Source organism: Anneissia japonica, unplaced genomic scaffold (assembly GCF_011630105.1).
Source record: "Anneissia japonica isolate Jap-2015-1 unplaced genomic scaffold, ASM1163010v1 scaffold171_len658169_cov177, whole genome shotgun sequence".
NCBI classification, from domain to species: Eukaryota; Metazoa; Echinodermata; class Crinoidea; order Comatulida; family Comatulidae; genus Anneissia; species Anneissia japonica.
Window position 1 is genome coordinate 366,807 of NW_022733907.1, and position 13,322 is coordinate 380,128.

Sequence of the window (13,322 nt, forward strand, 5' to 3'; positions counted from 1 at the left end):
AAAAACAAATTTGTGCAGGGCCTAGAGTGGGATCAGAATGCTTAGAAGCTGCCAACTGTAGGCCTAGGCCCCCTCAGACTTAGCTGCGTAAGCCTGTAGGCCTAGCCTAGGCCTAGTTTATGCAAGTGCAAGTAGTACCAGTGCAAATATATAGGAATTTGGGTCAACCCCGATTTTACGAATACCCGAATTTACGAACGGCTCTGGGCCCATGCCGTACGTAAATGAGGGGTTCTACTGTAATTGCATAGTATAAAATGCTTACATCTAGGTCATGCCTTGAGAGAATCTCCTCACAGCGTGCCACATCCCCATTTGCAGCTGCTTTTACAAGTTCTTCATTCAAATCACCAGTTATATGAGTTTCAAACAATTTTTTCAAGAGTGCTGACAATCGTTCTGAAAAAAATAATTTAATAAAAAAATTCTAGCAATACACATTTGATGATATAACTAGCATAATAAACAAAGCTAACTCTACGCTAGGAATTATTAAATTCACACTCGTAACAAAAACAACAGACTCTGTCTTCTTATTACCATCTTGTATTCTTGCCAAGTTTGAAACCAATCAGACTTACCAAACATTAGTAATCATGGTAAATCGAGTAAATTACCTAATTAGGGAATATCAGTTATGCAAATAGCCTATTCATACACATACCAAATACAATAGGCTGTCTTCTTAATACTATCTTGCATTTTGCTAAGTTTGAAAAAAATCAGACTTACCAACCTTCAGTTATCTGATTAGTAAAATATTAATTACCAGTATGCAAATGAGCAATTATCATATTCACACACATAGCAAAAACAAGACTTCATCGCTTTATTACAATCTTGCATTGTGCAATGCAAGATCAGACAAACATTTTTTTTGTTTTTAATTAGAACCAGAAAATAATTATGTGGGAGTAATAGATACTAATTGTGATGGAATTGTAATTACCTGACGAGGATCCTAATCCAGTGTTATCTGAAGCAACTTTGGTAACAGCAGCTGGATTGTATGTCCAAGATGTTCCACAAACTTCTACTTTCAAGTCATTATCATGGTAAATTTGTTGAACGCGACCAATTTTTCCTAAAGTCTATAAAAATACCAAGTACTACATAACAATCAGGAATTTAAAAAAAAACCACATCTATATCAAGTTCAGATGTACTATGGCTGAGCGAAATATAATAAACAATATTGTTATTATTTAATAGTGATTGGTTTCAATTAGTGGATTTCAATTAGAAGTTTCTTTTCTAAGAAAGGATTGTGAACAATAGCCAGTTAACTGGATTGTCCCTGAAGCTCGCAGTAAACATGTCCTATGATGATTTCTTGGTGGAAACGTAATGGTTAACAGTAAAAATATAGAATTTTATATCAAATTATAGCAGATTGGATATAAAGTGTTTTTCACAAGTTGGTTTTGAAAGAACAGCTGTGTCATGGTTATATATTATAGCAAACTATAGGGTACTAACTCGCTACATCATGGTACCACGTGACAACATTAGGTTACTACTGGGCAAAAATCTACCAAGCATTTGTTACATTTAAACTCTAAAGCTAAGCCACAGTGTTCACAGCATTTTCAGCTGATATATGAGAACATAGTAATTTCTAATTAAAAAACTGAATAAACACACACACTCACCATGTCAGAATGATGAATTGTTAAAAAAGATACTGTATATATTATAAATTTAAGTGAGAAAGATACATTAGTTGAAAAGCTATGAAGACTGTAGGAGGCACTTTGACCTATTGACCTCTTGAGTAGCCTAGCTCAGAAACCAAGGGGTGTCACATGACATTATGGCATCAGTGACATAGTACCAAGACCTAGTACGAGCTGATGTGGCAGCAGAAAGCATTAAAATGCAAACACTTAATTCTCTTAGGGATTCACAGATAATTTTACATCATTATCATTATCTCCAAAACAATCATAACATCAAATTATTATGTGGTTTCATGGGAATTTGTAAGTTCAACGAATAGTATGCTACCAAAGAGTATAGAATTGCAAGTGGTCCAACCGCCTGATTTTGTATGCACACAATAAAACCTTTAAAAAAATACTACCACAAGATTGCGGGCACCCAATTTACGAATGCTTTTACGTTCTTTTGAAGGACACCCTCTAGTTTGTGGTATTACCTTTTTGAGGTACAATTGTGTTCCAATGAAACCCTCCTGCAGTTCAATACTCTTTGAAGCTACTCATTAACTTTGATTATCAATTAAATTAACTTGGATTATAACCTACTGTATATAGTCGATATAAAAAACAAAAAGCCATTTATATTACTGACCGGAAGCATAGCGTCTGCCCATTCACCATGTCCCCGTTGCAACACCTTGATTCGCTCTAAATCACTGCAGATTTGTACCAAATCAGACACTTGGAATGGGCTCGCAGTGGAAGCTTCTGCTCCACCACTTGCAACTCCTGCTGCTGATCCGTTTGTCTTTGTTAAAACTGCAGGATTGAATGTCCATCTGAATAATATAAACAACATGTCAATTTGAACTTTCGAGTGTTCATACAACAGCAGTCAAAACTAAACTTTTTAAATATCAAGGAAATAAAAACATGTATATGCTTTTCTATTGTATTTTATATATTATGACACTACCACATTGGAACAATAAACACTCAATGACATTACATTAGGTAAATTCTTGAATTAGCGCCGCTCTTGAAATAGTGCCGCTCTCAAAAAAGCTCTGCACCAAACATGATTTTTTTCGCCAAGTGCCGCTCTCTAATTGTTTTATAAAATTCATTATTTTTAATAAGGTACAACTATACAGCCTACATCCAGTTGACATTACCGTTGATTCATTTGTCCATCCACGAAACTGTTATAACTTGATTAATTTGCGAGTGTTGTATTCTAGCATAGAATTCTATAACTTGCTACAGTTAGGCAAATGAATTTGTGTAAATATTAAATTCTGTAGTTCTGTAGTCAATTTATTGTTATTATCATCATTTGTGTTATTTTTATTATTACTTTACCATACTCTACTCATTACTATAATTTTATTGTTTTTATGGATTTACTAGTGTTTTCAATAATTTGGATATCTGTCTAAAAAATTATCTTCACATATAGTTTATATATTCATTCAAAGTTGTACTGTTCGCCTGTTCGCCTAATTTTTGTTTGAGGGCTCTTTTTAAGTCAGCGACGCCAATGCTTCCCTGGTGAAATATTGTTGGAAAAAAAATGAAATAACATTAAATAAGGTTGCCTTGCCCTATTTATACTCGTTGAATTCACTACTTTGTTCACATTTGTTAAAATTGTAATTTAAGCTTATGGCTTCTTATAATTCCATGGTAGAAAATACATTGTATTTAATGCTTGCAGTACACCACAAAGATAATTCGGAAAAGAATTATTGGTTGTTGAGAATGTCTCGACGCTTCAATGGAAGTACAATGCTTACCTATTACCACTTGGGTATGAAACTACAATGTCATGGTCTTCATCAATTCCTACAACAGTGCCTGTCACACCAAGGGTCTGCAAGATGACAAATAGGAAAGTTTAGGAAGTTTAGCAATGATGGAATTTTGAGAAATCAATAAGATAAGATATGCAGTAAACAGAAGGAAATTTCATTTGGGTAAGCTAACTGGCTAGGGGGGGTCTGGGACAACCTAGAGGTCAAACACATGGTATGTGGTGATTTTGAAACCCTCAGAATTAAAGGTAAAGTTAGGGATTGACCCATAATTTGCAGTGCAGTCATAGTGCTGAATATTTTTTGGGCGTGGTTTGTGACTACCAAGCAGCTGTTTAGAGGCACTTAATAATAGCAATGTTTACATCATTCCACAATGACAGGGGCTGAAATGAACCATAACATTGGGGTATACCCCTACTCTTCCAAAAGATGCAATAGGTTTTTTAAAGTGTACACAAACGAGATATATACACTGGGTCTCGATTTATAGTCCTTATCCGAGAATACTTTATTCTACCAACCGAACCAGCGCCGATGTTAAGGCTGTAGTTGCAACCCTGCATTACCGCTTGGCCACTCGACCCGCCCAAAATTATCGGAGGCTTTTTTAAAAGTAAGGCATGAAAACATTTTGGTTAAAACATCTGTAGACTAACTCTAAATAATAAATCAGTATTAACAAAGTAGTGTTACAGTAGTAATATAATTGATTTCATTGAAATACAATTAATTGTTAGTTTCACGTCCAGAATTTGAACTTATTTTTTGGTGAGGGCAGTTACTATTTGCTATTTACATTGTATACACTAATGTTTAAAAGGCTGGTAAACAATAAAAATTGTTTTTTTTTTTAATAAAATAAGTAAAATGACTCTTTGTACTATTCTATACTATTGTAGGCTTTCACAACAATCAAACAATGATTGTTTTTTGGAAAATAGCAAATAGTAAAATTGTTCAAGAGGCTCTAAAATTTGACGAGGGTGGGGGATTCATTGTATTTGGACTTACCTCAAACATTCCATCTGTCCACCCACCATGACCATGCTGCAGTGACTGCACAATCTCAAGGTCAAGATCAACATTGACCTGGTCACTAATGAGGAATGCCCCTTGGTTACCATGTCCTCCAGGTCCATGCTCACCTGACAACCAAAATTGACAACAGTTTTGTCTTGCATTCATCAGCAATGTAAGCTTTTATAAAATTATGTCCATTATTATTATTATTATTATTATTATTATTATTATTATTATTATTATTATTGGATTGGATTTATTCAGTGTAAACACCAAGGATAGCCCACGAAAGTCTAGAAGAAGACTTATTTCCAGTGGGGTACTTCTGGAAATTATTATAATTATTAACTTTATTTTTACACGGAAGGCTTGTCTCACCCAGAGGGTGTTATTCTACAAGGCTGTGTTGTCATTAAAATTGGAAAATAACAGTATAAAAAATATTTACACATAATATCACAAAAAAGAACAAATTATATACAAATACGAGATACCAAAAATGAAGCATAAACCAAAAAGTTTACAAAAGTGTTTTAAATATTTTAATATTTGATGCATTTTTAACACGTTCATCCAGTGTGTTCCAAAGAATAGCACCACGGTAAGATAAACTTTTCTTATTTTATATTATAACTTGTAGAGTACGTACAAACAGTTGTTTGTCTGTTGCAGATAGAATTGAACACAGAATAAAAAAAACACAGCATTGTGTTGTACACCAGAGGCAGACTGTTGTAATTGGTCCAACCGATAATAATACAAAGATGAAAACTGAATGATTTTTAAGCAAGACTTACCCAAGCATGGAAGGTGATCTCGATAGAATATACCACCTTTAGCATCACTCACAACCTTTAGATCAGACTGAGTAATATGAGAAAGAGAACTGCATTAATATAATTGCTTATTTATAAAATAAATCTGTTGAAGTGTACCTAGAGATGCTGGCTATAGGAGTGTACCTATTGATCATTAGGAACACGTCAACTACCAAATGGATTTGACATTTTTACTAGGTTTTGAGAGTCTAAAGAAAGGGTGTGCATAAGAAATAATGGTCAGAGGGACACAGCAAACTTATTTTTTTAATAAACACTGGTGGCTGCATGCAAAATCAATATTTTTTGATTGAGACACTTCGTTCCCAATGTACCTTTATTAAACAACAGGGAGTTTTTAAGACAAGGATAGCAGGTTGGCCTCACAAATAATGTTTTTTTTGGCCACAACAGGACTGCCATGGAGCAGCATGTGGTTTTACCACTATACAAAAGAATCTTAATGTTGAGTTTTCAGACCTAAATTGACATGGCTCTACAGAGTAAGAGCTCATGAATAGACTCGATAAGACAAAGAAGCAGCATGGCCCACAGTCCACACTCGGCCCACAGTCCACACTCTGCCCACCTGTAGGCTAGGCTGTCGCCTAAAGCTAGACTTGACACACATCCCATAATATTTTTTCTCATCTTTGGACGGAATGAGCAAATAAATTTTGAGATAGATAAATACTTGTAAAATGCTGGTGAAATTAAATATGAAGGTACCTGGATGCCAAAAAGGAAAGTTCGAAAAACAATGATGTAATTTTTTATTTTGTATTTGGCTAAATGTTCAGATCAAAAATAATGTTTTCTACTAATCACAATAATTCACGTTTTTGGACCCACGAATGTGCACAAAACTTTGTCACTCCCATTGGCAAGTTATAGTACGCCTGGTTAAAAAATTTAAATAGCCTCCCTAATAAAACGGGCCTAATATATGAAAACTGTTACTAGGATGAGTGAGCCATAACATTGATGGACCAAGCCTATCATAGGGCTTGATGGTCCATATTTACAAGATTACATAAACACCATTTTCTAGTTGTCTTGTAGGATAGTAAATAGACCCAGGCTTCAAAAGTAGATAGCATTCCTCAACATAGCCTAGTCAAAATATCGCCCCACTCAATCCATCATTTCACAACACGAAATAATATATGTCCAATGTTAGCCAATCACCAGAATTCCAAAATCAGGCATCATACACTATGACATCACACATAAAGGAAAGTAAGTATATTAGAATAACCCATAATTCACAGCTTCATTGTGCTGAATTATGTATGGGCGTGGTCTGTGAACTACTACAGAAGCTGTAGAGAGGCGCTTAGTTTACATCATTTAACAAAGGACAGGGATGAAAATGAACGTGTGAAATGAACTGAGGATCGGGTAACTCACTACTCTCCTGAAACATGCAATGGGTTCTTTAAAGTGCAATGCACTATACACTAGACCTCCCATTTTAAAGTCCTTATTCAAGAAAACTTCTACAAACCGATCCCGGGACAAGGAGCGATTCGAACTAGCATCTTTAAAGTGCAATGCACTATACACTAGACCTCCCATTTTAAAGTCCTTATTCAAGAAAACTTCTACAAACCGATCCTGGGACGAGGAGCGATTCGAACTAGCGTCGATGTAGAAATAGAGTATGGTGGAGTATTTAATTTCACATAAATCATAGAGTAACCCAAATTGGGACCTGGAGCAAAGGCTAGTCTAAATCAAGCAAGTTATCTAATTAATAAAAGTAAAAAATAATATTATTAATATTATTAATATTTAAAAAAAACAAATTATAACAATCAAATTTAACCTTGTTCAAGACTTACCATGCCTTCATAACCAACTCGATAAAGGTTTTTTGCTCCATTGTCCCATAAAACATAAGCTGCACTACGGGGTCCAGTAGCACTCCAGTCTTGAATTTCAGTAACTTTTCCCCTTCGACCGTTGCCTCCATCTTGGTCTTCCCATTCCCAATCTACTCCACGCACAACCCTAGCACCAGCAAAGATCCCTCTTGCAACAATTTTTTTACTTTTCCTTCTAGGCTCCAACAGAACCCTAACCAAAAAGACAATTATAATGTAATAATCTACCACTATAAAGATGTGTAAAAGTATGGTGATTTATTTTAAAATAAATGTTGCACTGCATTCAATAGCACAGGTCATAAAGATCTTTACCCAGGCACAAAAGTTTACTGAAAGTTTGTAGTGTTGCTTCCTGGGTGTAATAAGTATTTAGTACATTTGTTAGGCTCTCTTTCTACAAAATCTTGCCAATATTTTGTTTCAACGTACTTACAAAAGATTTCCTTAATACTAGTCAGAAGTTTTCCTTTAAAAAATGACTGTAGTTCTATTAGCCCAATTATTCAATTTAAAAAAAAAAGTGAGCATTTTTGTCGAAGCCTTTAAAAAATATACTCTCATGATTTTTCTGAGGGTCTCAACTGATCAGCTCTGACTGGATGGATTACCACTCTTCCAAAGTATTGTTGAAATAAATAAATAAATAATAAATAAATTCATAGAGAATTAAGGAAAATATTTATGTAGTGTATACAGAAAATTCCCATTGAATCTAAAACAAGTATCTTTCAGTCCATTGGAACTCTTTTTTTTTAATACTTACTTTTCACTAGCAGGTGTGTTCATTCTATAAAACCGATGTCTAAGTGAATGCTTGTCACCATGGTAACAGGCTGAGCATAGGTCATAGTTAGGACACTCTGCACATTTCCATCTAATTCCATATATTGGTTGCATACGGCATGTATCACACATGCTTCCATCGTGCTTTATTCCTGGTACACAAAAAACAAAAGCAAGAAATTAGGGCTAAAAGTAGTTTTTTGTTTGCCCTCCACCACCACCCCTAAAATATGTAAAAAGAAAGGGTTTAAAGAGAGACACTCAGAGACTTAAATGATATTTTAGTCTAGTTCAATCACAACAGACAAATGCAGTATTTGAGCTTTTTCATTACACTTTACAATGTAACATTTACTTGCTACTTTATTGTATATAATTTAATAATGAAGACAATATACCTTCACTAACAAGGTTTAATCCTAATCAATGTTACTGTGATGTACGGGACCAGAGAAAGAAACTACCGTAGTTTTTTTTTTAACAAAAATTTGCATTCAAAATGCTCTGAAAGTAGCAATAATATTGTTTTACCATTAAATGCATAAATACTTTATTCATCTGACTAACATATAATTCAAATTTTTGTTCAAATCGACTTCACTGTTTTTGTGCAGTTACCGGAATTCAAAATTTCTTTACCGTGACGTACGGGACATTTTTTCCATAGGTAGAATATACCGACTTTCGCTATTTCTTATACTGTATTTAAAATAAAAATGATCTAATATTCTTCATGGAGAATACTGTATGATGTAAACCTAACGTTTTATACCATAAGGTTAATAACATTAGTGTAGAGGTGGGGATGGAGCAGGGGGACTCTTGCGAGTGTTTAACCTGCACAAGGTACAGTACAGTACACTAGTTTTCATATCACATGATGCTAATTGATAGAGTCTATTTATTACTGCAGTTTACTAAATGAAAATATTTAATTTCTAACTAACTTAGCTTATAGTTATACAGTAACTAAACTTTTAATGTAAATTTTATGATTTTGTGTACTTAACAGAACAATTCAATAATGGCAGATACTTTCTTCACAATTACAATATAAACAATTAAGTGGTCAGAAGACAAAAACCACAGAAAAAGAATGTTCTTTATAGATCGACATTAAAATGTAAACAAAACAAACTCAAGTTGCAAAAGGCATACCGTACTCGCGCAAATACAGTAAGTGGCCGGGCGCTTAAAATATTTTTTGCTCTTTTTGAGGGGCACTTATTCACAAAGGGTGCTTAATGTATTCCCTTATGAAAACAGAGTGAAAATTGAGGGGGCGCTTATGGAAATATATGAAAATTGAAGAGTTTCTTTTAGAAACTTGGAAAATCCAATGGGCAATATTTCAATGAAAAAAATTATACATCCGAAAACCGAAGACTACAAATGGTTCTGGTTCAGAAAAGATAATCGTCTAGACAGCATGGCTCGTGACAAGAATTCTGCTTGTTGGCCATCTTCCAATTGAGATTAGCAGCAGGATCATTGAAGGGCTTCTTGCAAACTCACATGAAAACGTGCTAAAGGTGCAAATTGTCAGGAAAAGAGAAAGAGAAGTAGACAAATGTAAGAAGAGGAAAGTTGGAAAGATACTGTCCAGAATAAAATATCTTTATTTTGAAATTGACATAAGAAGAAAATGTGAATCCACTCTACAGCTCAAATCATGCCAACCAGTGTCTCGGGATTAGTTAGATTATCTTTTGCTAAAAAAAAGAAAAAAAAAATCAATCACAAGGTATTGAACATTTTTAAAAATGAATAAACATCAAGGGGCGCTTATTCAAGAGGAGTGCTTATTCGCGCGAGTACGGAAAACCACTACCAATTGCCAACTTGAATTTCAATTTCTTGATGGGGTTTCCACAGTTTGTGGTTGTTGTATTTTTAGTGTCAACAAATGAAAGTCTAAACTATAATCAAGCAAATCTTAATCTAACATGGGACCAAGTTGACTTGGGGCTGAGTTGACTCGAATTCGGCTATCCTATTCTATCCTAAGCCTAGGCCCTAGGGCTTAGGCTAGGGCAGCCTAGGGTAAACCTAGCCTACAGTAGTAGGCCTAAGCCTATGTAGGGTAGGCTAGGTAGGTAGGCCTAACTGAGGCCTAGGATAGCCTACTACTAGGCTAGTCCTAGGCCTAATGGTGGCTATGTTATAGACAGTCTTGCGGGTCGGGTTTAAACTTACCTGTAGAAGCACTGTCAAGAACCCTTAGATCGTATGCTCCTGCGCAACGATAGTTAGCAGCAGTACCATTATCCCATACAACAACTACTTCTTCGGGTGACTCAAAGCTTCTCACTGTGCCAATGTGGCCTTCGCCGCCGTCTTGTTTTCCCCATTTCCAGTCAGGTCCTCGAACAACACGAGAGCCTACGCCTTCCACCATGTTAACATTTACTCTACCTGATGATCGTGAACCTTGTCGATTTTCCATGTTTGATGATAGGGTCAATTTTACAAACTTCAAAAATCATCAAATAACTAGGATATTGGAAGAGTTCATTTTACAGCGCACAATCAAAACACACAAGTACTATCAATCATAGATCCCTCTTGTTGGCCTAGCCTAGTCCTAGCTAATCGACCTCACTCAGCACTCGGCTGCTGGTTGCATTGTATTGAATATGAAACGCCCACAGTGCCTTCGGCAGCTTAACCTTCAAAATCACTTTATACTTCAAATAATATTTATCCAATAACCAACCCTTCATAAAGCAAACAACAATTAGAACATTCCCCAGTCAATACAATAAAGATCATAAAAGAAACAACTTGCCAATAAATGACCAGCATGAAAAATGAAAATGACAATGGAGTCATAGCTTATTAAAACTATAGTTAAAGACGTAGTGTTCAATATTATGCTTAGAATTTATTAATCTTGTATTATATGGCAATACTTGGGCCAAATGGGATTCACAAACTGATTATTTAAACAGATATAATTTTAACGCTAATGTACTAATTATTATTTGTTTGGCTTTTCAAGTCTCTCAAAAGATTGGAGGGTGACATTTAAACGATGTCATTTATACAGGAGTGCCGAAGGTTTTCTGGACACTTCTGCAAATATCTGGTCCCTCCCCACTCACACCCTCACAAAAGGCCGCCGTAACCACAGTGATAAAAATGAAGAATTAAATACAAAACCAAAATCAAAGGAATCAAGTTCAGAATTAAATATGAGACTTCAGCACAGACTTGGATAGTACGTAAGTCTCAGCATGTCGCCAGGTTCCAAAGCTTCGGAGCAGCAACAATATAAAAGAACGATCGCCATTTCAAGTTTTAAGGTGACCAATAAGACAATATGGAATGGTAGATGAAGATGAGGGAGGCCTCTAGGTCTGTTGGTGCAACGACAGTTTTCCGTTCGCCGTATGCTGATTGTTGCTGGCATTCTGAACGGATAGTCACATCATGGCCATAATAAAAACGATCCATGCGCGCAGGTCGTGGATGGCATTATTCATAAATAGCGTCGTCGGCTTAGGATCGTAGGGTGAAGTTAGGACCCGGCTGCATTATAAATTTTCTCACATACACGCATACAATTAAGGCAGAAATTACAGAGGGCGCTATTTAGGTCAGTTAGGTGAACTGATATGCATGTATGCATACCAGACCTCCACCTGGCGAAAGAGAGTTCAGTGGTGTATCGAGTAAGCTTTTTGTATGGGAAAAAATAACGCTCTTAAAACACAATGACTGTATTAGAGCTGAAATTGAATGATTTAAGACTCCTTAAAATATATAAAAAATATATATGATAGGCACGTTTACAGACATAAGATATATTGCTATTCCAGCTGAGCGTCAATGACATTAACGAGATGTTTGATGTGCTCAAAAGCAATTGAACTCTTTCTCCATTAACCATATTTCAAGATCATTCTTCCATTTTCCTAAAATCCAAAACTCTTTAATTTTAGACATGTTAAAGTTTAAGTTATCTATGTAGACAGTCAGATAATTGAGGCTTTGTTGTTTTTACCATGCCTACTTTTCATTCTTTATGGTTAAGGTTACAGGAGGTAGATATTACTTACCTACGTATTTTTATATTCATTTATTAATTAACGCAAGTACGTACCTACCTCAAGATGGCTGGAAATCATGGACGTCAATCGGTGGGGGACAAGGGGAACATCATATCGATTGTTCCTCCCCCAACTTTTCACCGATCAAAATTTAATTCTACATTTTAGACCAAAAAAATAATAAACCCTTTGGCCCACGGCCCATTTTTGACACAATGACCATGCGTAATATTAATCTGCAGTGTATAATATATACAAAAAAAATTTCTAGTAGGATCAGAGTTGACTAACTGGTACTTGGCGTGGTACTAGGTTTATTGCATTTATGGCTTAGGTGCCGCGGTTTACCTCCCTCCGTTTAGTCATGCTGGATCAGGGGTAGTAAACTCGGCGATCGTGGGTTCGATTCCCACTCGAGGCAAGTTTTTTTTTAAAATTTGATTATTTATTTTTATTTATTTATTTTTGCTGTAGTCCTACCCCCTGCTGCCGCGGGGCTAGGCTCCCTCGGATTGAACAGTAAAGTATGCCTAGGCGTTAGTTGTTATTACTGATAGGATTAGTTACATCTATAACGCTGGCTACCATCGCCAGTGCTACGCACTCCAGGTTTGCTATTCATTATCTACCATCAACTAAACTGCTTTAAAAAAAAATTGGTTCGTGTGGGAATCGAACACACAACCACCAGGTTTGCTATTCATTATCCACCATCAACTAAACTGCCTTAGAAGGAAAAAAGAAAAAAAAAAAAAAAAAAAAAAAAAAAAAAAAAAAAAAATGGTTTGTGTGAGAATCGAACCTCCAGGTTTGGTATTCATTAGCCACCATCAACTAAACTGCCTTAAAAAATGGTTCGTGTGGGAATCGAACACACAATCACCAGGCTTTGCTATTCATTATCCACCATCAACTAAACTGCCTTTAAAAAACATGATTGGTCTATTTTTTTCTAATTTGCATAATGAATTTTTCAAACATTTTTGTCTATTTAAAAAAAAGTGCGTAGATTATGGTAATGGTAACAATCAAAAATCGATTATAAATTTAATTCTACATTTTTAGACACAAAATAAACCCTCTTGGCCCACGGCCCATTTTTGAAACCATGACCAAGCTTAATATTAACCTGCAGTGTATATATACAACAGGGGCGGATCCAGAAATGTCCAAAAGGGGGGGCCGAAAGTTGGGCCGATTGAGACAACACTGTCGTAGGGGGTCTGGGGCATGCCCCCGCGAAATTTTTGTGTTCTAGACGCCCGAACATAACATTTGAGGC

General features: G+C 35.6%; 1 protein-coding gene across 1 annotated transcript in view; it reads right to left on the reverse strand.

Moving 5' to 3' along the window:
• The window catches only part of LOC117116269 (E3 ubiquitin-protein ligase mib1-like), a 14,579-nt gene extending 3,916 nt beyond the window's left edge, over window positions 1–10,663 (reverse strand). The window contains exons 1-9 of the mRNA XM_033260274.1: window positions 10,185–10,663; window positions 7,969–8,140; window positions 7,161–7,395; window positions 5,296–5,362; window positions 4,490–4,623; window positions 3,458–3,534; window positions 2,314–2,500; window positions 950–1,091; window positions 266–399 (exon numbers count right to left, since the gene is read on the reverse strand). Coding sequence (XP_033116165.1) covers window positions 266–399; window positions 950–1,091; window positions 2,314–2,500; window positions 3,458–3,534; window positions 4,490–4,623; window positions 5,296–5,362; window positions 7,161–7,395; window positions 7,969–8,140; window positions 10,185–10,434 — 1,398 coding nt within the window. The 5' untranslated portion in view covers window positions 10,435–10,663. The remainder of the gene's footprint in view (window positions 1–265; window positions 400–949; window positions 1,092–2,313; window positions 2,501–3,457; window positions 3,535–4,489; window positions 4,624–5,295; window positions 5,363–7,160; window positions 7,396–7,968; window positions 8,141–10,184) is intronic.
• Between the last annotated feature and the right edge of the window lie 2,659 nt (window positions 10,664–13,322).